Source organism: Terrapene carolina, unplaced genomic scaffold (genome assembly GCF_002925995.2).
Source record: "Terrapene carolina triunguis isolate 2854851 unplaced genomic scaffold, T_m_triunguis-2.0 Scaffold238, whole genome shotgun sequence".
NCBI lineage: Eukaryota > Metazoa > Chordata > Testudines > Emydidae > Terrapene > Terrapene triunguis.
The window spans coordinates 7382068-7408825 of NW_020664589.1; the positions used below are offsets into that span (position 1 = coordinate 7382068).

At 47.4% G+C, this 26758-nt stretch overlaps 1 protein-coding gene across 1 annotated transcript in view; it reads left to right on the forward strand.

Annotated features, from left to right (window-relative positions):
• Positions 1 to 156: 156 nt before the first annotated feature.
• PRRX2 (paired related homeobox 2) overlaps positions 157 to 26758 on the forward strand; it is a 69919-nt gene continuing 43317 nt past the window's right edge. The window contains exon 1 of the mRNA XM_024193014.2: positions 157 to 407. Within this exon, the coding sequence (XP_024048782.1) occupies positions 164 to 407 (244 nt within the window). The 5' untranslated portion in view covers positions 157 to 163. The remainder of the gene's footprint in view (positions 408 to 26758) is intronic.

Here is a 26758-nt window from a genome sequence, read left to right on the forward strand (position 1 = left end):
TTTTTTTTTCCTCTCCCCCAGACGTCAGCACAAGGCGGAACAGCGCTCGGGACGGGAGAGGGAGACCGAGGGACTGGCTGGCTGGGGCAGGGTGGCTGCCTGGCCGCTCGGGGCACGGGGGCGTGGGGCGGGCTGGGGGGCACCGGGGGCGCCGGAGCGAGGCATGGACAGCGCGGCAGCCTTCGGCATGGACAAGCAGTTCGGCCCCAGCCCCGGGCGGATCCTGGAGCCGCCTGACAACCCGCAGGGCAGGAAAAACTTCAGTGTCAGCCACCTCCTGGACCTGGAGGAAGTGGCGGCCGGCATGAACGGGGGCAAGGAGCCCGGCCCGGAGGCGAGGGACGGCGCGAAGGGGCTGCAGGAGCCGTCCGGCGGCAGCAGCGGCAGCGAGGCGGCCCCCCAGGACAGTGAGTAGCTCCGGCCGGGGAGGGGCTGGGTGCACGGGGGGGAGGGTCACTGCGGGGGCAGGGGGGGGGGCCCCCGGGAATGGGGGGGGGGGGGGGGGGCAGAATCCGAGCATCCCTGAGAGGCACAAGGCGAGCAGCCGCTGGGATGGGACACAGCTGAGCATGGGTGAGAAGGGAGGGGGCAGTGCTACTTAGTGCCAGGGGCACCACGGCCCTGGCGGTTCCTAGCCCCGGCACCACTGAGCTTGGCGGTTCCTAGCCCCGGCACCGCTGAGCCTGGCGGTTCCTAGCCCCGGCACCCCCGGGCTTGGCGGTTCCTAGCCCCGGCACCGCTGGGCCTGGCGGTTCCTAGCCCCGGCACCGCTGGGCCTGGCGGTTCCTAGCCCCGGCATCGCTGAGCTTGGCGGGTCCTAGCCCCGGCACCCCGGGCTCGGCCGTTCCGAGCCCCGGCACCGCTGTGGGGCCTGGCGATTCCTAGCCCCGGCACCCCTGGGCTTGGCAGTTCCGAGCCCCGGCACCTCTGGGCCTGGCAGTTCCTAGCCCCGGCATCGCTGGGCTTGCCGCATCAGTTATGAATGTCAAAATATTGCTTGAGCCCCGGCACCTCTTTCATTACAAATTAAGCACTGGGTGGAGGGCACAAATCCAGGGTATCAACAGTGACCAAACCAAGCTTCTGAGCACCTGATTTCATAGGGTCAGACCCTGAGTATCAGCTGGGACGGGACAAAGGCCCCCAGCCCCGGTTTTAACTTATTTCTCCTGCTAATTTTGAAACTTACATGATTGGACTCAGCCAAGACATTTGTGCTGCAGGTGGGGATAAGAATGGGACCTCCACACACACACACACCTCAATGGGCGGCTAGCATCTCTATACTGATTGCAGATGGGACAGGGACACTGGTTGCCCTTTACAAACTGTGACAGAAAGAGAGTTGTTGGTGGGCCATCAGCACCAAATAAAGGCCAGATCAAGTCTGGCTCCAGTGGGCATAGACATGTGAGACTGGGCTGGTGGCTGGTTGGAGCCCCAGGTCTGAGGGCTGGGAGAAGAGGATGGGAGACATAAAAGTGCCTGGGAGTGAGTGAGGGGCAGCGGAAGAGCATCATCAATATTCAGGGAGAGCTCTGTTGATGCACAGGGTTTGGGCAGTGTGATTTGCTGGTTCTATTTGGGAGTTCCATTAACAGGCCCGTGGACCGACCTTAAGTTCTGAATACTGTGACTTTAAATGCACTAAAGCAGCAAAGGGACTATCCGATTGAAATAAACTCATTCCACTCAGGCAGGAAATGCTACAGGCCAAATACTCCCCTGACCAAGATGTTCAAAAGTAACTAGGAATTTTGGGTCCCTCCGTTTTGGGGTCCCTAACTCAAGGCATCTGAATGTCGCCCAACTTTCAGAGACCGAGGGCTCAGCATTTCTGACAGTCAGGCTACTTTTAGGTGTCTTGAGCTGGATATCCAAAAATCACTAGTCACTCTTGAAAATCTGGACCATTATTTTATTTTCCAGAACAGATAATACCGAACAATTCTGTCTAGAGCGAGTGCCCATCTTTATTTAAAAAATAAAATTAAACAAGCACGTCTTTGATTTTTAAAGGGTTAGATTTTGCCTCTCTTCACTCAGATTAAGCAGCCCCTTGCTCCGCAAGTCATAGCAATGAGATCTATTGGACCACTCGCACAGCAAGGTACTGCTCAATGTAAGTCAGAGGGGCAGAATCCGGCCTCTGGTTTAAAATTAACGGAGCGCTGGGTGAGGTTTGCAAGCAAGCGTCTAAAGTCATGAAGGTAGAATAGTATATTGATATTTTGCTGAGTCTGCTGCAAGAATATCACTGGTTCAAACCAAACAAAGCAAACTTCAAAGAGCCAGAAGTATTTTTTAAAGCCATAAACACTCAGGTTTGGTTCCTAGCTGTCCAATAACTTGGGTAACCAAAAAAGATCCATTATTTGATCTCTCTTTGGAAAATTCACAATAGGTCTCTACCCATCCTAATTTATGGATCAAAAATTACTCCCCGCCCCTCTTTTTTTTTTTTAAGTAAGGAAAATAATTTGGCTTAGGTTTTTAATCTGAGCTTCAATAGCCACTTTTCCCTCTCCGCCGAAGGCAAACTGAGACGTAGGCATCCCAGCTCCTTCTAAACTCATAAAGAAAATGAAAAGAGACCCCTTGAAGAAGTGGAGCAGAGCACTTGTAAACACCCGTAAGAAGCACACTCCAAAGAGCCGATGCACTAAAACGAAGGCAGAACGAGCATTTTTCTTGTTTTCAGTCTGGTAGCGGCGTCTTGTCGAGTGACTAGCATCTATCTGAATGCAACACAGAAGCCGCTTAATCCCATTCCTTATCATTAGAGTCTCCATGTACGGTCTCTTTTTCACAGCATCATTCTTGCCAGGAAGTTGGGCTAGCTATTGCATCTATAAAATGACTAATACGTTCGCCAGTCAATGCAAAAACACTGGAAAGATTCTTGGGGGTTCGCAGGATATTGGTTTTTTTGCCCTCCCTAGAAAAAAATATTAGTAATTTTTTTTTAAAGTTCTTCCTACTGATTTCTAGCAAGTATTGAGGGAGACGCTGGAAAGCAAACCGGCTACAGTTCTGCACTGATCTCTCTGAAAAAGGAAAGACCAAAACCACTCAGGTTTCTTTCTGTCTCTCTCTTATTTTTGTGGCTGGTCTTATCTGTTATTGTTACTGAATCAGAGAGGAGGAAAGACACTCTCCTTCAAAAGGAGCCTATACACACACACCATCTGCAACAGAAAACCCAGCACTTAAATTCACAAATCACAGAGAATGGACACACAACTTTTGAATATAGGCTCTGATACTTCTTGATTTTGTATTGTGTTTAAGATACCAACATAATAGGTGCCTTAGAAGTATGATAGATAGATAGATGGATAGATGGATAGATGCCAAAAGAAAGCAAATACAATGGACAGAAAGAAAATAAAAATGATTATGGGAAAGCAAACCAAGTAACTTGACTTTGGAACACACATTACAAAACTTTTTCAAAGCACATTTTTTCTGATGAGTAGAGATTAAAATACTGTGGGAAGCTCCTTACACAAAGAAACGTCATCTGCTTTCCAGCAAAACAAAGTCGCAATCGCAAAGTTTCTAAGCAATGCAGTATACAGAATGCAATTCTGGTTATAGCGAACCTCTGCAGAACGAGGGGGGGGGGAATACTATCAAATCACTTCCTGCAAGATTACTTTGCAGGAAAAAAATATTGATCAAATAATAATCCCGTTTCTCCTGCCAAATGACACCGGGGTATTCATCAATATTTGATACATGAGAAAAAAATGATGTAGGGGAAATAAACACAATTTTAAAAGAAGCAAATTGCTAAATCACAACAAGTGGAACCCATCCATGTGGTGTTTATATCCAAAATGGGTAGAACATTACAGTCCTCTACGTCAGTATTCCCCCACTCTAAACAATGCCCAAGAGACATGGGTTGAGAATTAGGGCTAAATCCCAAAAAACCCTTTTGGAAACAGTCCTTATGGGAGTGGACGACAGTGGAACTACTCATGTGAGTAAGGGCTTGCTGCAGTGATCCCTTCATTATCATAATCTTAAACGCTACCCATCTGATGATAACATATAGTGCCCTCAATGGATTGCAGAGCAAAAGGAAAAGGGATGCCTGGGAAAATATGTACACAAACAAACTTTGCCACAGATTCAAAGGTGACTCTTGTGAGTTGAGCACTTTTAGCTCCTTACAAAAGTGAGTTTCTGAGGATCCTGCTGGCCTGCACATGTTCGATACGTTGCTGTATTGTAACACACATCTCTAAATAGGTATTTGACTGGAAGGCTGGAAAATGCCAGTTTTGTAAGGATTAATAGCTGTCTAGGCCCACCAATCAGGCAGGCTCGTTTAAATGACACTATCCATTTCTACCGCTGAGACAGACGGCAACATTTTCACAAGCACCTAAAAACTTAGGAGCCTTAAGTCCCATTGATTTTTCACTGAGACTTAGGCATCATGGTGACTTTTAAGAAGCTCCTAAATCACTTAGGCAAATTTGCAATAACAACAACAAATTACCTGGAAAAACTGAGATTCCTCATTCCACAGCTCAAGACTGGGAGAACTCGGGCTTATCAGATAACGACGTTCTCTACAGCTCATTAATTAAACCTTTCCACCATGGCCCACTGAGCTCAGCAGCAGTGCGTCTGAGTCGAGCAGAGCGCACCGGGTTTATTTTTTAAAACTATTATTACTTCCTCTTACTTTTTTTTTTTGGATCAGCTTTTTTGATTTATAAACATGTTCACAGCAACTCTATTGCTGTCAGCACATTGCTCTGGAGGGTTCCTCTAGGAAGTACGGCACCGGCAAGCATCAAGTCTCAAGGCTGATGTAACTGATTGCTAGAGAAAACAGAGGGCCCTTCAACCCCTTTTCAAAGTCGCTGCACGTAGGGAAGGGAATTACTGGAAAGTGTTGGTCCCAGACCAGCACCAGGGGAGCTGCAAGTTAAAACTGTCACTGTAGTGAGCCATCCCATACAGCAGATGGAGAGACCCCGAGCACCTCCACCTAACTCTACCCTGCACTTCTGTCCATCAGAGGCCTGCTGGTTTAACCAGTGTCCCCTCTGTAGTGTAACATACCTGAAAGGTCAGAGGCAGGCTGCAATACCAGACCACTCCCAGGCATGCCTCTGAACTGGGACTGATTGCAAAGCCGCTCATTTTATTTCAGACCCCATCAGTTCCTCATGGTCCTGCACGAAAACGAGGGCCTGATCCTGCAGCCCTTACTTGGGCGAGACGACCTGACGCGTGCAAGTTGTCCCGCTGAAGTCCCAGGGACAGCTCTACTCGCTCGTGTGCGAAAGGGCTGCAGGATTAAGCCTTTCGATAGGAGGAAAAGTTATGTATATGTTAAAGGAATGAATACCTCCTCACTTCCAGCGGCCTCCTTTGCTGGTTTTCGTCCTGCCATGGAGTTCATTCTGGGTCCGTGTTGCACATGGGAAGCCTGGGAAAGCCGAGAGCAATAGACTTGTTCGATAGCCGCCACAGTCAGGCCCCTGTGATCCGATTCCTAGCCGACTTCTTTCAAATATTCCCTGGGCCCACAGCCTTTTAAACAGGGAGCCCGCTCCTAAAGCATCCAGACACCTTTGTGAAGCTAATAGATCCACAGCTTCCCAGGCCAGAAGGAACCCTTGTGATTATCTAGCCTGACCTGCCGTAAAACGCAGGCCGGAGAACTTCCCCAAAATAATTCCTAGAGCAGATCCTTTAGAAACACACGCAGCCCTTTGTGATGCTCTGGGGCTTTACAGGAGAAAGAGATAAAAATGTGCCTCCATCGTTCCAAATAAATATAAAATAATAGCAACAAATAAAAAATTAGCAGAGAAGTGGTTACCAGGGACTGAGCTGAAGTCCTGCACTTAACAATCTTTCTGTCCCTTTCATGAAACTGCAGATTCATACGTCCTCAGCTAGCATAAATCGAAGTAGCTCCATTGAGCTATGCTGAATTACACCAGTTTGTTATTTGGCCCAGATTGTTCCTTTATTGCCAAGGAACCCCAGTTCCTAGAGTCCTTACTCCAGTTTTGCTCACATCTTACTTAGGGAAAGTGAAGTTTTATGGGAGCGGGAGCTTGCCGGAGTGAGAACAGAGGAAAGATCTTAGGAGATGACCCTTAAAAAAAATGATTTACAAACAGAAGACAACATTGCAAAGAGGCTGCCACAAAAAAAGCCGTGTCTTGGTCCCCCTAAGTCACACGTTGAGGTATGAATTAGGAGTATTAAAATAATTCAAGCACGTGCAGAAATTAGAAGTTTGGGCCACATCCTCAGCTGGCGTAATTTGGCCTCAGTGGAGCTATGCAGATGGACACCAGCGAAGGGTTTGGATGCTTCATTTTTAATCCACGGTAAATTACAGCAAATAAATAATGTCAGTGCTGAAATTTTCTCCCCACTGGATAGAGAAGGAGCTACTAACAGATAACCACTGCCACTGAAATAAACCTACATCGAAAAGGGAATAATTAAACTTCCCTGCCATGTAGAATTATTTTATCCTTTCCAATTTTTCCCCCTGCATGTTAAAAAAAAAAATCTAAATCCCAAGTTTTTGTTTCTTAACGAGCATAAGACACATTTTTTTAAAAAGCAAATAAATTTCCCCCTTGAATGTAAAATGTGTAATTCTTCTCCCGATATGATTACAAGAAACAGACAGGGAGGGTTTGATTTCAGCAGCTATAAATCAGTCGCAGACTCTCGCAGATTGAGAGCACCACAGAAGGTTTTATTCGGATCCTGTGAGACGCCAGTGATTAGTTCCCACCCCAACTTCCACCGCACTGTCCTGTTTGCCTGGTGTATAACGTGTGTGTGTGTGTGTGGTGGGGGAGATAATGGGAAATTGCAAAGAGATACCCTGATTTATTTCTGTATATCTCGGGGGGCTTCGTTTGGGGAGACAGCTTAGGGGGATACGGGTAAGACGGACTAGTTCCCCCCTGAGCTGAGGGGCATCTGTAATCAATTAGTGCCATGGGGGAGTGAGCTGGATTTCCAAGTTTAATGTTGCCCCTTTTTTGTTACTTGCTTGGAAACTCTGTTGCTAATGAACCCATGTAATGTTACATTTCCTGTGTGCTCATATCAGAAAACTAAAGAGGACCAGAGAGTCAGAAAAGCCTTTTTAATCAACCGGCCACTGCAGGACAGAAACAAAAGTAACTTTTCCAGCTGTCAGACAACTGCTTTTGTTTCTTCTGACCAGGACCTCACCATTCAACCTAAGGGATCCCTAAGCCCTTTAAGGGCTCACTAACATCTAAGTAAAGCTTATAACGGGAAAACTCTCTCCACTGATATGCTCAGACGTTCCCCATTAATGTGCGTGATAGGATGTTCATTCAGTGCAGTTCTACACACCCCAGACACTTGCCAGAGCAGGAATGTAAAGGGTTAACCATGGATTTTACCCCTCCAGTCTGTCCCATCTTATCTCTAGGGGAGCCAAGAGCAGCATAAGGAACGTGTGGGTAGTGTAGAAGGTAGAACCGCTTTGCAAAGAGAAAGCTAGAAAAACCAATCCGAGATAGAGCGTACTCCCACCAATCCACCTCGCGCGAGTGTCCGCACAGGAGGAAAGCAGAAGGATTTATCGACCACACAGGGAGGGGAATGAAACTGTTGAACCGGTGGAAAGGGAAGATGAAGAATGGCCGGCTCCTTTGAAAATCTCAGGCATGCTCTCTTAATCTTGGAAAGTCCTGGCTGGTTAACGCAGGCCCGGTTTAGCCGCATCTGGCTTTCTGATGGGCTGGGGCTAAGAGCACTGCAATAGCCGCTACGTAGCACTTATTAATCAGAGGGCTGGTTGCTGTTGTTTTTCACAGCTTACAGTTCATTGGGGGGAGGGGGTGTTGGAATCTGGCATTCACCAAAGTCCTGCTCTCCTCCCCAATTTTACAGGTGGGCTGATAGATGAAGGCAGGCAGTGGCCCAGGCCGGATTCAAACCCAGGATAACGCTGGCTTCCAAGCCTGCTGTTAGGACTAGATCATACATCCCTGTTTCCGTACTTGGGGCCAGAGGCTGCTATGAGAGCGGCGCCGCCTGCCTTTGATAGCGGCCTGATGGTGGTTATGGGGCTCAGGTTCTGCAAGCCACGGCAGCGGTCTGCTTGCCAGAATCTTGTTCTGCAGCCTCGACATGTTGTTAACACTCGTAGGTCGCCCAAAGTGGGGTGTTGCGGAGAAGGGGATGAATAAAGGGGAAAGCGAAGAGACCAAAAGTGTTGCCCCCATAATTACTGGGGAAAATGAAGCTACAATAGACCCCTCTTGTGCATAACTGGCACCCCATAGGTCCTTTCAATGGAGATGTGGAAATACAAGGAGCGTAGGAAAAACAGAGGGAGCTGTATAAACACAGGGAGCATAGGAACGGCCAGATCAGATCAGACCAGTGGCCCAACTACTCAGTATCCTGTTCCCCACAGTGGCCAGTACAAGATACTTCAGAGGAAGGGGCAATAAACCCTGATGGGGGCAGTTCTGGGATAAACTGCCCATAAGGGAAGTTTCTTCCTAACTCTTATCCCTGTCAGTGACTGGTTGGTTCATGCCCTGCCTAGTGTAGCTGGCGCGGGTCTCATTATCCGTGTAAAAGTCTAATCCTTTTTACAATCCTTCTGCGTTCTCAGTCCCAATGATATCTTGTGGCAGTAAGTTCTGCAGGCTAACCAGGTAAAAACACATTACTTGGTATCGGTTTTGACTGTGTTGCATTTCAGTTTCTTCATCTGTCCCTTGCTCATGTAAGTCACAAGCGGGTGAATAGGAACACGGAATTATCTTCTCTGTACCTGTCATTACTCTGCATACTTCCCTCAGGTCTCCTCTTCTTCATTCCCCCCTGAACAGCCTCACTCTTTTCGATCTCTTGTCAGCTGGAAACCCCTCCGGGGCTCTGGTCCTTCCCTTTCTGCTATGTCCTTTGTGAGCTGGGGTGGCCAGAACAGAACACAGTATTCCAGATGAGGCTGCGCCATCGATTTATGCAATGGCATTGGAATATTTTCCGCATTATTTTGTATCCCGTTCCCTGTTCAAGCTAACGTTTTGTTTGCTTTGTGGATTGCTGTTGTGCCCGGAGCAGAGATTTGCACGAAACGGCACCCAGGTCTTTTCACTGAATGGCTCCAGGCTGTAGTCCTGACTTCCATGCACTGTCTAACCAAAGTCAGTGGGTGAAATCTTGGCCTTATTGAAGTCAGTGGCAAAACTTCTGTTGACTTCAACAGGGCCAGGATTTCATCCAGTGTTGACATAAGGGATACAGGATCACGGGGTCCAGTTCCGCATTCCTTGTTTGTGCAATGGATTCAATGGGCCCACAATTTTATCACGTATACAACTGCTCTTTTAGGGTCCTGACCTTTCCCCTGTAGTTAAGGGGTCTGCTGCTATTGATTTCCATGTTAACACACGAGTTACTTGTAATATTGACCTTCCTATTTACTTACAAGGCATTTCCACCTTAGCGTTGGGAATGACAGGAAACATCTAAGCGCAAGCAGAATTTCAGCGTCTCTTCCAAACCAAAGCAGAACTTCAAAAGGAATATTGCCTTAAGAAAAACAGGCAGGTGAGGTAGGAGGGGTTGTACATTTTGGTTTTCTAATATTTGGTAGATTGTATTTGTAGCATTTGCTAGCCTAAAATTCTTTCTCAAATGCCAGACATTAAACCTTCCCAGTTAAGCACAAGTGGCTTGGGGAAGAGACCAGCATTTTGTTCTGTTTGTCCGTACAGCATCTAGCACAGTGGGGTCCTGGGCCATGCTGGGGCTCCTGCCTGCTACCACTGCCCAAATAAATACCAATAGTGCCCTGACAGTGCTATGCAAATGGTAATTAAAACATGTAAGCGTCATACCCCACCCCACCAAATTAACCAAAACCTATTAACATAGGCCCTGATTCAGCAAGGTTCTTAAGCAGCTGCCTAACTTTAAGGGTGTGAATAGACTGACTGACTTCAATGAAACTACTCACATGCTTAAACTTCAGCACGTGCTTAAGTGCCTTGTTGATTCAGGGCCATGAAGAGTAGCAGCTAGCTCCACATCTGGGGCTAATGATGTGTGGGCCGCAGACCACATGTAGGGGGAATGCCAATTTCCTCAATCCGCTCATAAACCTCATCCACCAATGTGGGTCTCTGTGTTGGGAGAGAAGTACATGCTGGCTGAGATCTGCAGAGCAAGGATTCCTCTCTCCCTAGCCCTCCCCTGTGCTGTATGGAACGGCAGCCATGTAGATCTGAGAGATGGCAACATTTGATCCAGAGGCACTAATTCTGATCTCTGCAACAGTGGTGTCAATCTGGAGCAACGCCATCGACATCGGCGGAGTTACTTCAGGCTTACACCTGTTTTACGAAGAGCAGAATTTGGCCCTTAGTTTCCTGAACTGATATTATTGTCATAAAGTGTGTTTCCTAATTAATTCCCATTGCACGTACTTTAGCACCACATGTCCAAACTGCTAACTGGGGTCTGATCCTGCAAACGCTTACTGCCAGGCATAGTCCTTACTAGCACAAGTAGTCTTCTTGGACTCAACGAGTCTCCATGCAGGAGTATGCATCATGCCCCGTAAGTGTCTGCAGGATTGGGCCCTAATGTCTTCTAATGGTTGGACCACAGGTCTGGGATCAGGCCTCCTGGTTTCTATTGCTGGTTCTTCCACTGATTCACTGTGTGACCTTTGGCAAATAACGTCACCTCTCCCTACCTCAGTGTCTCTATCAGTAAAATGGGGATAAATGATACTTACGCATCTCAGGAAGGCGTTTGAGCTTCTCTGAGGAAAGGCACCATGGAAGTGAAGTGTTTCTGATTCCCACCAGCCATACCTGAATATCTAGATAATTGGATGATGGAAAAATTGGGAGCTAAAACTCACTAATCAGAAGCTGAATATAAAGAGGGGGGGAGCGGGAAATTGTCCAACCATGTAAGCGTCAAGGCCGCCTCCCATTGAGCCAATACTCCACAGAGCTCCCTTTAAACTGAGAATTGGCTTCTTGAGCCATGTCTGAACTCAGAATCCAAATACAGACCAGGTGAACCTACTAGCATGTCCTCCCTTTGCAACCAGTCTCACCCTCACTGCACATCTGGGATGCTTTCCCTTATGGAGAGGAGACAGTGTGATGACAGCAGCGGGTTCGCATGATAACCTTATCTTTTATTGTCATCCTAAACTGAAACAGGCACTCGACATGATGTCTCATTTCTTTTTATGGCCATCGCTCCTTCTGCTAGATGCAGTTTTGATGGCTGACGTCACAGACTGTGGCAACAAGTTTATTAACATTAAAAGTAAAATGAAATAATCTCCCTGAGCATTTCCATGAAGGACCTGAGGTCCAGAGTCCAACACCCTTGTGGCCCCTCCAGGACGTGAGGTCTCTGGAATGGAATCATTCAGTGGGTCCCAATGGTGGGAACGCCATGCTCGCCATGTGTCCTGAACACGAACACATTGAACGAAGAACTGCATCATGTCTCCATGATAACTCTTTCCCCCCACCCCCTTATACATACAGAAAGGCCACAGCTGTGAGGAATCAGGGAGGCCCAACGCACAGAATGGCTATGGTGACTTCCGGTACCCTGGGTTCTCTTCCTCACTCTACTACCTTTGTGATTTTGGGCAAGTAGCTTCTCCTCTCTGGGTCCCTGTTTTCCTCCCATCCATAAAGAGATATTCCCTACCTTATCTGCTGCTGTGAGGATTAACAGCACTTTGAGATCCTTGCAGAGAGACACAAAGGGTTATTCTCTTGGCCAGCAGAAAGCCCTATGCAGGCATTGCCCCTCTTCCTTGTTCTTGGAATATCGGGACTACACCTCCCACAGCTAGCACAGCAAATTCATCTTCATCCTTGGCCACACACCCCCTTCATTCTTCAGCAATGGCATCCCAAAGCCACCACCACAACAGACATCCATGTAGTGACAATGTCTTCTCCTCCAAGTGGCTCTTGGCAAACAGCCATCACCATCTCTTGCTTCTCATCCCCCTGGCCATCACCACTCCCCTCTTCACATGTAGCATTTGCTTTATGGGTAATTTGCTTTCTTACTTGCTAGAACACAGGTACGGCTAGCCAGTTCAGTCTCCAACTACTACCAAAAGTATCCATCTATTTGTTGATGTTCGGCTGTGCACATGAATACACATTGTGCAGTACTTATTAAATGGGACATTTAACTAGATAAAAAATTACAATGCAAAATGATTGAATACAACAAAATCAAAGGAAGAAATGCCAAGTGAATTGGCAAGCATCTCTTTTCTCTACCAGAGCAATGCAATAATCTCTCATATAAAACCTTACGCAGAACTTTTGAGGTCTTGAAAGCTTGTTCACCTCCTTTCATTAGACTAACAAATAACGTCTAACGCAAAACATCTGTTAACAACAGCCTTTAATGTTCTCAAGATGATAAAGCAGAAGGATAATTTTAGCCAGCAGGCCTTGACTGATGCCTTTTCAAACAGTGCAGTTACTTTTGGTGTTTCTTGGGGATGGGGGGGAAATTGCGAACCTCGGAGTTGGTTTGGTTGGTTTGTTTCTCACTGGCTAACGCTACAAACCTCTAGGAATGATCTGTTTCGTCAGGGTTCCTAGAGAAATTTCTGTAAGTTGAGTTGTTCCATTGCAAGGGCTTGCTGCACCAAAGTTAAATATGGTCACCCAGGAGAAACACTTGCCCTTTGCAGGATTTTCAAAGGTCCCAGCTCCCAGGAAAAAAGAGACGATTCATACAGCATAGCTAGAGAAAGCCTTCTCAGATAGGACTAGTCCATGTGCAACACTCAGTTCATGGGAGAGCCCAGTGGTTTACTAAGAATTTTTCATCCCCCTCATAGTCTTGGACACCAGAATGGATTGATTTCAAGCCAGGTCCTTCTTCGTTTACTAAGTTTGTCATTATTATTATTTATATTACTGTAGTGCTTTGGAGCAGTAGTCCTGGAGCAGGACCCCATTGTGCTAGGTTCTGGCTCCTGCCCCAAATGATAAGAATTAGCCATCAGAATGGGAAAGTTTGCTCTTGTTGTATGTAAAGCAGCTGTAAATGAAGAAAGGAACAGAGACACATACAAGATGGCAGCTGGGACCAGTGATGCTAGAGTGATTTTTTTAAATGTAAATTAGTGTGAATATAAACAACAACCAGGACAATAAGAGCAATAGTATTTCACGTACCTATATGTAGACACAGTATATGGGGTCTTTAACCAGTCTAAAGAATCATAGGTCCCTATGATTCTTCCCCTCTTCTAGAGCTAAGAGACGGATTAGACCCCCTCATTGACACAACCCTGCTTCTGGGCAGGACTTAGCCTTTAAAGGAAAACGTCCTCTGTTACATTCAAGACACACACACACACACACACAAAGTTAAATAAAAACAGAAATACTCTTGCTGGGAGGTTGTAACATAACAACATTATTTCTTAGAATTCACCGTGTTAACACACAAGAACCCAAAACAGAGAGAGACAAAGCAGGCTGCTCCCTAAAAGAGAGTGACACAGTTCACCCCACCTTACTGTAGGCTAGCTGTCTCTAGACTAATTGGGATCTCTTGCTTTCCTACAGAGCCCCCTAGCCTGGAAGTAGGAATAGCAACCCCATTACAAATTAAAGTGACAACCTACAATTCCAACACAGGTTTCAAATGCACCACATCTTCCATATTGAATGCCTTTCTCCAAACAAGCCCATCTCCTGGTGCAGGAAAATAAATAATTTTAAACCAAAGAGAGAAGGTGGGGAGCAGGGAAAGAGAGCATCGACAAAGGGAAGATTAAGGAGATAAGTGGTGGAGCAGAAATCATGTCCTCTGCCTGAAATTAAAAAGGAAAGTAGGAGAAGAAACAACACACTTTATTCCTTGGAGTTTTCTGGGTCAAGGGCATTTCAGGCCTTTCCCCTGCCCCAACAGGAGAACCAAGAAGTGAAACTGATGACAAACAGGAAGTGAAAGCAACCAGTCTCAAGCAAAGCGCAAATAGTAAACAGCAAAAAGGAGGCAAAATACAGTGATAGAGATGGTTGGAAAATTGGTGGGGGAGGAGGATCCCATGGAAAAATTATATTTTTAATCAAAAAACTGAAAATCCTTCAGGTTTTTGGTTTATTGACAAAAAGTTGAATTTCTTCCCCACAGAAAGTAGACGCTTTTCATGAAAAAAATTCTTTTAGTCAAAAATTCAATTTTTCATCATAAAAGGTTTACAGTGGAAAGTTTTTGACTAGCCGTACACATTGGGTTTTTAAAACTCTTTCAGATGTAGTGAGATGAAGGTGCTCCAAACAGCACAGATAAGAGGAAATAAGTTAGAATTGGTCAAAAATGGTAAAGAGAAAATTTCAAAATAATGTTCACTTTGTGGGTTTTGAAAAGAAACAATTTTTTATTTATTTGAAATTTGTCACAAAAATTTTGCTTCAGATCATTTCCTAGTTTTGGGGGGGTCAGCCCCCCCTTTCTTTTCCTTGCCCCCTTTTTCTCTTCTTTTCCCATTTTGCCACTGAAAAAAAATGGTGGGGGGGAATTAAAAACATTGGGGGGGATTCACTGAAAATATTTTTCACTAAGCTTTCTGGTTTTGAAAAAAAAAAAGGCCATTTTCAATGGGGAAAAATGCAGAACGTTTCAAGCAGTTCTAAAATATATAAATAGGGTTGGTTTTTATCTTGACAGTCCCCCTTTAATGAGGGGGTTACAATGCCAGATGGTGAGTTGCATTCTGAGTTTGGGGATTCAATGGTTTTTTGTCAGATCTTTCTAGGCCTGCAGTTTCCCACGGCTCTCCATGGGCTGCTACATGAGTTTTTAAATGAATTATTAGTATGACTATTGACTAACCACAGAGGGCTACATTTTAAGTTTCTATAGAGGCAGAGAGGACACGTGTATAACCTGACAGTCTGTGTCTGTGTCTAGTTTTATAATCTTTGTCAGATGATGGAATGGTATTTTGGTGGACACATGGATGATGGATTAGCTCCCTCCCTCCGTCAAGGTCTGTCCCTTCAGAACCTGCCTTGGAAGTTCTGATGAAAAGGACGTTGGATTGGGCAAGATTGAAGTTTTGTATTTATCATTCCCAGGGTCATTTCTAGTTTCTATCTTGATTTGGCTAATTCAGTTTCTCTCTCTCCTGTCGACCCCTTCTCCTCTCAGTTCACCTCTTGCACAGGACAAGGAAAAGTGGGAAGGTGTCATGATTCATTCTCCCCAACCTGATTTCGAGAGTGCAGTTCTCTATCCCAATCATGTACAAACTTGCTGGTGTCAACCAAAGGCAAAGAACCACAAGCCCAGCAGTTCCACCTGCCACTGAATTCTCCTACTGTGGGATCAGACAATCCAGGTTTCCTCTGAATGGGCCAACCCAAAACCTATCGGGTGATAAATCCCTAATCTCACCCCAGGATGACCCAGCCACCCGCCAAAGGAATCACAGTCACTCCCAAAACAATATATGGTGTGAGCTCCCATGTAGGGCCAAATCCTTGCACAGAGCACACAGCCCAAGTAAAAGATGTGCACCTGGCGATGCATGTATCATGGCTAAGGGGTGGAATCCCCATCTCCAAGCTCAACAGCTGGCGTGGAGTTACTCTGCTGCCACTCCTGCAGGCCACAGGGTGGAGGAGAGGATGGAGCCTGCTGCTAATCCCTCTCCCACCAACCAAAGTTTGGGTCTATGTGCCAGTCAGTCCCCTTTGCACTCCTCTCGAGGGCAGTCTGCTACCCAGCAGCGCAGAGATGGGGATTGTGAGCGGGCCTGGTGAGCAGTGGAGTTGGGTCTGTACATATGCACGTACTGACCTGAAATCCTGCGTAATGGCTAGGGGAACAGTGGGCACAGCCAGACAATGGACCTTTGGGGCAAGATTCACAAAGCTACTGAGGGAATAAGGGATTGGGAACTGGAGGTGAAATCCTGGCTCCATTGAAATGAATGGCAAAACCACCATTGACTCCAGTGGGACCAGGATGACACCCTTGGTGTCTAAATCCCATTGGCAGCATTGAAAAAATCTCGCCCTCAATGTCCAGTCTCAATGGGCTCTTGATGACTCTCCAGCCAGGCAATGGGGCCTAATAAAATGAATTTCCTAGTTGTAGTGGCCTGGCTGGGCCAGCAGGCAGCGGAGAAACCCTCTCCCGCACCCTTTCCAATTGCCTTTTGATCACAGATTTCATAATGCTCAGAATTAAATCTGATTGATTTCTCATGATTTAATGAGCAAGCCCTTCCAATGAGGGGAGAAATGGCTGACTTTCCCTTCCACAACGGGCTAAAAATCTGCTAAGATGCAGGGGGAAGGAAGGTTGGTCTTACAGTTTGAGTAGGGAAGCGGGAGGCAGGATTCCTGGGCTGAATTCCCAGCTCAACAACTGACTATTCGCTATGGGCCCAATCCACATAAGGCAATGGAAAGACACCCAATGGGCTGTAGCTTGGAACCTGTGTCAGCTTGGGTCAGTTCACTTAACCTAGACGTGCCTCTGTTTCCCCATGGGTGAAATGAAGCTACTCACGCCTGTGGCACTTACTATGTAGGGCTGATGTGAAGCTTAATCAACATCTGTACAGTCCTTTGAGCTGCTCAGATGCATAGTGCTATCGAAATGCTTCCCCTGTTTCAATTGTCTGTCACAGGAGGAATCACAAAGCATAGTTACAATCCAGTCGTCCCTTTGGCAGAGGTCTGGCCCTGGGCTCTCTACCACTGGACACCATCCTTCGCTACCACACTTAAGTCCAAGCCTATCTGTTCAGCACTCCCTTTATTTTCCATGGCACATGCTGCATCCATGCAGCTGCTACGTAATTACATGGCAAAGGCGGTCTAAATACCCAGGGATGGAGGAGGGTTTTTTACCATATTTGAAGTTAACAAGGAATTCAGTTCCGAGATTAATTGTTGTGTCACTTGCAATATTTAGATCCCGGGAGAGGAGGTTTTGTGTTTAGAGCCACAAAATAATTACAGGTCTACCCTGGGGATAGCTTGGCCTGGAGTTACAAGACAGTCCCGGAGGGTAGCCGTTGCTTGGTCCATAAACCAAAGTGATGCAAATCTAAGGGCAATACCCATTCCAATGCTTCCATGTAAACATTACTCACGGTTTCTATTTGATCCCTGCAAATACAAGGACAGCTCTTGCCCTCATTTACACTCGGGCAACCTCTCTCTAGACCAGGGCAGTATTTGGCCCCCAGGGTTGAATAAAGGGGACATCCTACAGTTAGGAAAGCGGAGCAGAACGAGCTCAGGGGGCAGAGGCTGCATATTCCAGACAGAAGCGGTGCTGGCCTTACTAACAAACCTGGCACCTAGATGTACACTGTGAGTGCATTAGACACAGGCACATTAGCAATTAAAACTGTATCGACCTTTGTTGCCCGTGCGGGTGATCTCTGCAGAGAGGCCCAGGAATAAAGAGGGCAGGGAACCGGAGCTCCTATCTCAGTCCTAGGGAGGATTCCTCTAGGTCAGGCTTAAGATAGGAAGACGGGGTGGGGAAATCTGTCCTCAGGCTGCGAATGCTGTAGAGAGGAAGGCTGGCCCCATGATTAAGTGTCTGGACTGGGACTCAGGAGACCTGGGTTCAGCTCCTGGCTTTGCCACAGACGCCATGTGTGACCCTTGGCAAGTGACTCCAGTCACTAGAAAGTGCCTCGGCCAATCTGTGTTTATATTCCTGCAGCCCTCCGCTCGGAGCACCTCACAACACCCCCCTGAGCTAAGGAACTGCTACCCCCATTGTACAGATGGGGAACTGAGGCCCAGAGAAACAAAGGCCCAGATCACCAAAGGCATTTAGGTGCCTAACTCCTATTGAAATCAGTGGATGTTAGGAATCTAAATATCTTTGAGGATCTGGGCCTAAGTGACTTCCCCAAGGTCACAGAGAGGCAGGGATTGAACAGAGGTCTCTTGAGGGCCAGTTGTGTACCCTATCTCCTAGACGGCCCTTTCTACTGCAGCTGCCCAATGGGGATAATAATGCTCCCATACTCCTGCCCTCAGTCTTGTCTATTTCAACTGTAAACTCTCCAGGGCGTGGATCGTCTCCTACCATGTGCTTGTACAGCACCTAGCACAGGGAGGCCCAGATCTTGAGTATGTCCATAATATAAATAATTCATAATCATTATCTGCAGTCTAAGGCTGTCAGTCCAGGCCCTTTTAACAGCACTGCTGCCACTAAAAAACAGACATGAATGAAAGTTTAGTTTTGATTTAGTGCGTGCGATTTGTGAGGAAATGCAAACTGATAGCCATGCTGAGCTGTGACAGCTCAAACCCAACGGCGTGAGAATCTGGGGGCGAGTGGCGCCGCTGGAAAAATCTGCAAAAGCTGCCTCTACTGCCCTGCCACAGTGTGAGTTTTTCCAACCACAAAAAGCAGTTTGAGCAAGGTTAGGAGTCCATTCCCCATCGAGCCAATGGGGTTTGCTAGTGCACCTCCTGGAGAGAGTTAAAATCCCCATCTGGTTGCAACACTTGTACTTCATTAGCCAGTTATTACAGCTTTTTGTGCTGACACTGGGAAAAGAATACGATTCATCAGGCACCTTAAATCTTCCAGCCTCATGGCACAGAGACTGTGTATATAGCATCCAGATCGCTGTAGCTGGCAGGGAAGGCTTAAAGGCAGAATCCAAGGGAATCCTCAGTTGTAGAGGGCCCGTTGCAGCCGTGAGCAATCCGTGGCAATGCACACAGCTGACTGGTGCTGACACAGGTCCCAGATAGGAAGAGACACACCCTGGGCCAAAGGTGCCTCTCACCTGACTCCAACTTGAATGGCATCAGCAGCACATGCTGCCAACAGAGTGTGTGTGTGTGTGTGTGTCGGGGTAGGAGGAAGATTATTGTGGGGAGAGGCCAATATTTGAGAGGTTCTGGTGCCGGTCCATACTCTTGACTTAGCCCCAAAAGCTGGAGATGGAAGAGACCAAGTTAATCTACAGGCTGTAGTTTTCCCCCCAAGGAGAGACTATATCAGCGATATGCATTATGCTTATTAGCACAATAACAGTGTGAAAATGGGCAGACTGCTGTATTGTAACCTATATAGTGCTCTCAGGGAGCCAGGCTTCTTCAGACTTATAGGGTCCACCTAGTCAACTATCCAGTCTCCAGCAGTAGCCAGCACTAGATGTGAAGAGGGAAAGTGTAAGAAACCGCACAGTGGGCAAGCGTAACACAGGTCTGTGTACGCACGTGGAGCTCCTTGCAGGACAAGGTCGTTGCGTTCAAGAATTTAGGCCCCGATGGATCTACAAAGGTACTTCAGCGCCTGACTTCCATTGAAATTGCTGGACGTTAGGCGCCTAAATATTTTTCAGGATCCAGGCCTTCCAGTTTAAACCGATGGGCATGGATGGGGAATGAGATGCAGAGAAGGACGGCAAGTGAGTAGTGATGTATATTATGGGGTTGGTTAGTTCTGTGATTTTATATTTTGGAAGCATGTATCTTGGTGGGGGAACTAGAGGTTCGGAGCCTTATGGAAGAAGCATGCTTCAAAGGTTCTAAAAGTTATTTTTAAACATCGTAAAAATACACTCTTGTGAAATTAGCTTAGAAAAATAAGCAGGGGACCCTCACATTCTGTCTGTATGGGGAGCACTTGCTGTGGATCTCAGCTCCAACCTCAACAAAACTGATTTATTTGTACAAGTTAGCAAGGGCCCTCCTAACATCAGGAGCTCTGCAGCACAGTTCATGTCATACTCCAGAATAAACACACACCATACATGATCTCCCAGGTGCCGGGAGAAAAACAACATCCTCGTCTTCAAAAGCCGGAATGGGCCTTCCCACAAGTTACCTGCTCTTCTTCTTTGTGCATATAAACGTCACCTCAGACCTGCGTATGCTCTCAAGTGCACGGAACACAGTCAAGGGAAATGAGTTTTAAGCGAGTTCAGGCACTCAGACACTAGGATGAGCAGGCCTGGTGCTACCTGGAAGCAAGGCGGTAAAGGGAACATTTGCCCCCCGCCGCCCCCCCAATAATCTGCAAAGGGCTGCAAATTACAATCAGAAAGCCCAACATATGTACAAAGTTATCCAGTGCTAAGCAGTGGAAGTGACAAAGACAAAAGGCTGACAGCCGCTGAATTTTACTTTTTCAAAATCTTAAAATCTGAGCTTTTCCAGGGGTCTAACCAGCCCCTGGACTCCTGGAAGGTTGGTTGTTTTTAAACAGCATCATCCAGGAGCCCCAAAATGCCCACTTGCCCCTCCGCCCAATAACGGGAGCCTAGAATCGGCCCTGATGATGGGTATGGTGTAAGATCCTAGACAGAACAGAATAGGTTAAAGCTTATACTAAAGCTTTGCCTACCCTTGATTTCGTTGCACCCCTGTAACTACATTGATCTAGTGTAGATGTGCTGCACCAATGGGTCTTACACCTTAAGCGGAGAAAAGCCATGCGGGTGCCCGGGACAGCATCCGCCACGGTAGTGCATGCACAGCCAGTGTGTGCCGCCGTGCACCTTGTCTATGCAGGGTGTTTACTACGCACTAACCGGTGTGCAATACATAAGCCAGAGTAATAGTGTTCACACGGACAACGGTGTCCTGTTTCGGTCTGTAGATTGCGGACACACAACAGGGCCTTGGTACTCACTAACATGGTCCCTTGCTTCGCTACTGAGCTGTGTGCTTTCTGGGATTTTTCTCGTTGTACGTGGTGGGATACATAGTGAAATCCAGGGAAATTCTTGGACTTAGGGTCAAATTCCAAAAGTCCCATGCAACTAGACTAGTGCAAAAAATTAACCCAGCATAGGCAAGATGAACATCACCCAGTTGCAACACTTAGGACTCTAAAAACAGGGCATGATGCTCCTACATGTTCTGCCCAATACTCAGGGACTTTAAAGGGGGAATTAATGACGGAGCAACCGCCAAGAAATTGCATTGGCTTGAACCACATATATTATATACGTAATGCAATCTCAGTTCCCCAAATGACCTGACGGAGAATAGCTAGACGGGCGGATAATTGAGGTTTCAGACAATTGAGGGCATTTGCAATGTCATTAATCGTTTTTTTGTGGTTGAACATCTGATCCAGTGTCATATAACAAGATGTTTCAGATCACAGATGTTGGAGTTTGTGTTATCCATCTCCCCTTTTCTCTCCCAAACATGGCATCCGTCGGAGACCCCTTGGCACAGGATCTCATGTCTGAACCGATTCCTTCTGGAGCCGTTATAACTGTCACGCTTCAGACAAACCTTTCAAGGATCATTCTAATATTTTTAGATCTGACCCCCTTTTGTTTCGCACAGAGGGAAGAGAAACAAATGCCAGAAACGGTATGAGGCATTAGAAGGGAATCTTCTCCAACGTCGGTTGAGAAATGTGAACCAGGAGCATGTGTTAGATCAGTCTAGTTTGTTTCAGTTCTTGTAAGGCCGCTGCAGCCAGCGCTGGTGGTTAAAACATGCGTTAAGGGTCCATAACCATACTGAGGGCCATATGATACCCCTTCATAGGAATAAGCCTTGAAGGAGCCAAAATCCGCTGGCAAAAAATACATGAATAATAAGCACTGAGAACATGGCACCGAAGCCATGTGCAAAGCAGTTGGATGCAAACTTCATGGAGTAGTGGGAAAAACAAGTGCAGAGCCAAAATCCATGTTGGAAAATAGATTTAGGATTGTGTTCAATCTCACTTGCCTCTTGCTGGCACAGAGGTAGGGCGCTGTAAGACAATGCTGTCCTCAATGGATAGAGGTGGCTCCTGGATGCCTCTTTAGCCATTGAGATGCATTGCTGTATGATTGCAAGTTATTTCTGGTAACTCTCAACCCTTTTTACCCATTAATTCACATTCTTTTATACCAGTGTTCCTCAAACTGGGGTCGCCGCTTGTGTAGGGAAAGCCCCTGGCAGGCCGGGCCGGTTTGTTTACCTGCCCCATCCGCAGGTCCGGCTGATCGCGGCTCCCACTGGCCGCGGTTCGCTGCTCCAGGCCAATGGGAGCTGCTGGAAGCGGCGCACGCCGAGGGACTTACTCGCCGCTGCTTCCAGCAGCTCCCATTGGCCTGCAGCGGTGAACCACAGCCAGTGGGAGCCGCAATCGGCCGGACCTGCGGACGGGGCAGGTAAACAAACCAGCCCAGCCCGCCAGGGGCTTTCCCTACACAAGCGGCGACCCCAGTTTGAGAAACGCTGCTTTATACAGATGGCATGCCGCATAACTTCCTTTAACAACTGCAGCACTTCTATCAGGTTTTCAAGGCATTGGGCAAACATCAATCGATCAGTATTTACTGAGATCTACCAATTAATCAAGCTTGTCTTTTGCCTCTCGGTACCTCCTCCCTCCCAAAACCTTTCCCCATTTGTTTGTACTTAGTGAAGGCCGGTGACATCTGAGAATGGATCAGGGAAACTGACAAGTCGTGGTGTCTGTGAGCTAATTTTCAGCAGCGGGTAAAAATCCAACTCCATCCGAGTCAAAAGATTATAGGGAAAGCCTCCTCTCCCTCCCCCCGAGCGTTCCACACTGCATTATTCCCACCCCAAGGTTCAGCTGCATAGAATTGTTTCTGAGACTTGGGTGGGCATCACCCCAGGAAGTGTAACTTCCCCCCACAAGCATGATACAGCCACATCCCTAGTGTACTCTCTATCCTCCCATCCACGCTGTGCCTCACTGGGGGAGCAGAGAGCCCCAAATCAATATTGTAAAAAGCAGCGTGAAGATGTACAACAACCTTTCCAGCATATGTTCCCGGAGCCAGAGGAAGCCATTTCTGCCCTTGCTTACAGACCAGTGCAACTCCACTGAATTCATAGCATTCTTTCTTTATATACCAAATGGGCCCGATCCACATTATGCAACAATGAAAAGCAATGTGTCATTAAATGCTAGCCATTTTAAACTCAAAGGGAGGGGGAGCTGCCTTGCATGGGTACCCATCGCGCATAACACCTCCGCAGAGAGATGGAGCTCTCCTTGAGCAAATATTAAGATAAGCAGAGCAGACAAGTCCTACATGTTCTATGTCTCATCCAAAAGACCCCGACGTAGTTTGCTGCATACTTAATTTAGCTGAGCCAGCCCTGCAGGGACCCAGTTCACAGTTCCAAGGAGTCCAGGATGTTCTAAAACAGCAGTGACATAAACCACTGGATGAGACAGTGTGGTCTACTGGTTAGAACAGAGGGCTGGGAGCCTGGAGAGGGAAGGTTCTTTTCTCACTAACTGGGGCAATTCGCTTAGGATTTCTCTATGCAAAGTTGCATCCCTTTAACTTAAATCGGTTTTAAAAGTATTTAATTAAACTGGTGCAACTCTCTGTGTGGACACACTTAGATCAGCTTAAAACGGGGTACATTGGTTTACTTTGTGCCTGGAAATTTCCTGGTGCAAGCTAAACCAATATAAACCAGGTTTAAATCCATTTAAGAGTGTCCCATCAGGAAAGTTGCACTGGTTTAATTGAATTTTAAATCAGGGCTTTAGTTAAACTGGTGCAACTCTGTGTGTAGACTAGGCCTGTTGTGGTCTGATCTAAAAGTTATCGAAGTCCCTGGGAAAACTCCCACTGGCTTCAGTGGCCTTTGGATTGGGCCCTTAATCTCAGCCTCTACTATCCCACACTGAGCCCCTTGGATGATGGTGCAATGATCGTACAAAACGTTATGAAATGGCCCATGGCCTCAAGCTAGACATGGGATGTTGCTAGAGGAGGTGGATAAAGTCAGAAACCTGTTTTTAAAAAGCCCAGTGCTAAGTGGGGCAGTTCTACCTTCCTCCCTACGCATTTGGTGGGCTCTCTCCTAGTCACACAATTGACATTTACAGCATCCCGTTGTCCAGGGGAGGTTCCTTGCCTTCCCCTCCCCTGGACATATTCATTTTGCAACACTGGGAGAATACTCCTCTTCCTTCCTCTGGCTGTAGAAACCATGCAGATCCTCCGCTGCCTGAAAACCAGACCTTTGATTCTCTGCAAACCTCCTGCAAGCGGAGGAGAGGGGAAATGGCACTGAACCCAGGAGCCAGGGAAAACAGAGCCCGGCCTATAAGAACAAAACCATAAGGCACGATCAGGGGGTTTCTTGGTAGGAGAGTGTGCTGCAAACTTTGCTCAACTGGGGCCCAATCCAAAGCCTACTGAAGTCAATGGAAAGATTTCCACTGACGTCAATACTCTTTGCATTAGGCCATATTCAGAAGGTCTGAAGCTGGGGTCAATATGGGACTGGATCTCTCTCTTTCTCTCTTGCTGTAATGTGACTGTAAAACACACAGAGGGGGCTGATAGAAAACAGATTTCCAGCGGATTAAAGCTATGATCACGCATTGATCGTATTTTAGTTGTCAATTGCACTGCCATAGAGAAAAGAGAAAGTGCTTTATAAACAGACAAATGGAAGGAGGAGAAGGAAGCAAGAAATATTAATTCCTCTGGCTCATTGGCTTCCTAGTTTCCAAGGTTCTGGAGGGAAGAGAGCAAGTTTTGTTCTGGGAAAAATAAACGAGAAAAAATGTTTCCACGTTTTTTTTCTCTACTGCATGGCGGATAGAAATTCCTGCTTCTCTCCCACCATATTTTCTCTTATTTGCGTCATTCAAGGTCTCACATCTACGCGGCTGCTTTGGGAGCCAGATTGGTTGTTGCTGTTATTTTGCAGACAGGCTAAATATAAACTTATATACAAAACTCACAACCTCAGCTGTGTATTTGTGTGTCAATGTCTCAGCTTTCACCCTCACCAGTATGCAGCAGAGGTGGGACAGCGTTTGTGTATCTAGAAACACACAAATACCCAGGCTGATGGAAATGTTTGGTTTTTACCAGGGACAATGATAGGGAAGGGAGATGTTTAACAAAACATACACACACACACACAATAATACAAGACACAAGATAAAGGGAATCATTTCTTTTCACTTGAGTCTTAATAAATTCCCACTCTATAGAATTCCAGAACCAAAATGTTTTCAACCTAAGCAGATCTGGCTCCAATAACAAATAAATAAATAAATATAACCCACCCTACTGTTCAGCCTTATTAGTGCAGATGTGGCTTGTAACTAAAATCTAGCTGGACCTGTGTATCTTATATGTATGTGGAGCTGAAAGGGAGTTTGCTGCCCTGGTGGTATTTAGAGAGTTTGATTCTCAGACATATGAGCTGTGTGGCACCCACTCTAATCGCTGGGCAGGAACAGACACACACGCTGCTCTGTTCTTGTTGTGCCCCTTAATGTAATCGTGTTGGAAAGAGGAATGGGGGGAGGTGTTTTGCAGTGTATGGCCTGGTTTACCAGCGAAGGGGCCCACGGATAGGACTGGGCGCTAGAATCAGCATCCTTGATGCTTTCGAAATAAGCTCCCCATTAATGTTTTGAGGGCGGGCTATTCCAAAGGGCTTAAATCAAGAGCGGGGGGCTGATGGTGGGGGGCGTTAAACCATCATTTTCCTACAGTAATCGGTTCTATTTTACGCTAAAAACAGATCCAAGGTTTTTTGTTTGTTTCAATGAGCCAAACAAAAATTTGCTGGAAAACCCAAGCTCGTGAAGGGGGGGTGGGAGGGGTTAGTGTCAAAAAGAAAACAGGACCAAACGGGTTGGTCCCTCCCCCCCCCCCCCCCCCCCCGCCCCAAAACGGTTTTTTTTTTGGTTTTTTTGGGGGCTACTGTTTCCTCTCCCCCCCCCCTCCCCCCCCCCCCTCCAAACTCTTCCTAGAGACAAATTCATTCTTGCTATAGTGAAAAAAAAGTTCTCTTAGCAAATCTCGGTCTCTGTTACCAGGTTATTTCTTGCAACTTTCAGGGCATATAGTAAATCGCCCCTCTGCTCTAAAGAGACCCCAGCGAGTTCCGCCTTGTCCTTTTACTGCTCAGATTTCGTGGCCTTTGCCCCGCAGATAAATATTTTTTTCCTCATGAAGCATCATTCCCCCCCCCCCTTTGCTTTCTGTAGGTGGCACCGCACACAGCCCGGGCTTGAGCTCCCACGGCCCCCAGCGCAGGAATGATTTTGCCAACCCCCCAGCTGGGAGCGGGGGGGATCGGGGGCAAGGGATGGGCCGACTTGGAGGGGCTGCACGTGTGTTGGCGGGGGGGGGTCGAGGCAGCCCCGGGGAGGAAAGACCCTCCACCCCCATCCCCGCCGATCTCCCGGGACCCAAGAGCGGAGGAGAAAAGCGCCCAGGAAGGCGTCTCGTGGGCAGACACCTCTGATCTCCTACCGCCCCGGGGCAGTCGCTGCTGGCGCGGCGGATCCCCGGGGCAGCCGCTGGTTCTCGCCGGGCAGGTGAACGTAGGGTAGGTCAGTGGTCCGGGCTCCTCAACAGCCCCGGGGCCGCTTCATCCTGCGGGCCGAGCCGCGTCTCGGCTCTGTCCTTCCCCCCGGGCTTTGCAGCATCCCCGGGAGCAGGGCTCTGGGGTACCCGGCTGGCCCCGACAGCGGACCCAGGGCCCTAGTGGTGCAAAGGCTCCCCCAGCCAGCCCCGCCCTTACGGGCCAGGCAGCCCGCCCTTCATTAGTGATAATTAGCGGCACGTTTCCATCGCCCCCACAGATGCGTTTTCTCCCCCCTTCCCTTCTCCATCCCACCGCAGTGTGAACGGGACTGAGACCGGAGTGACAGGCCGAGCCAAGGGGACAGGATTCCTACAGAGCGACTCGCCACTTACATT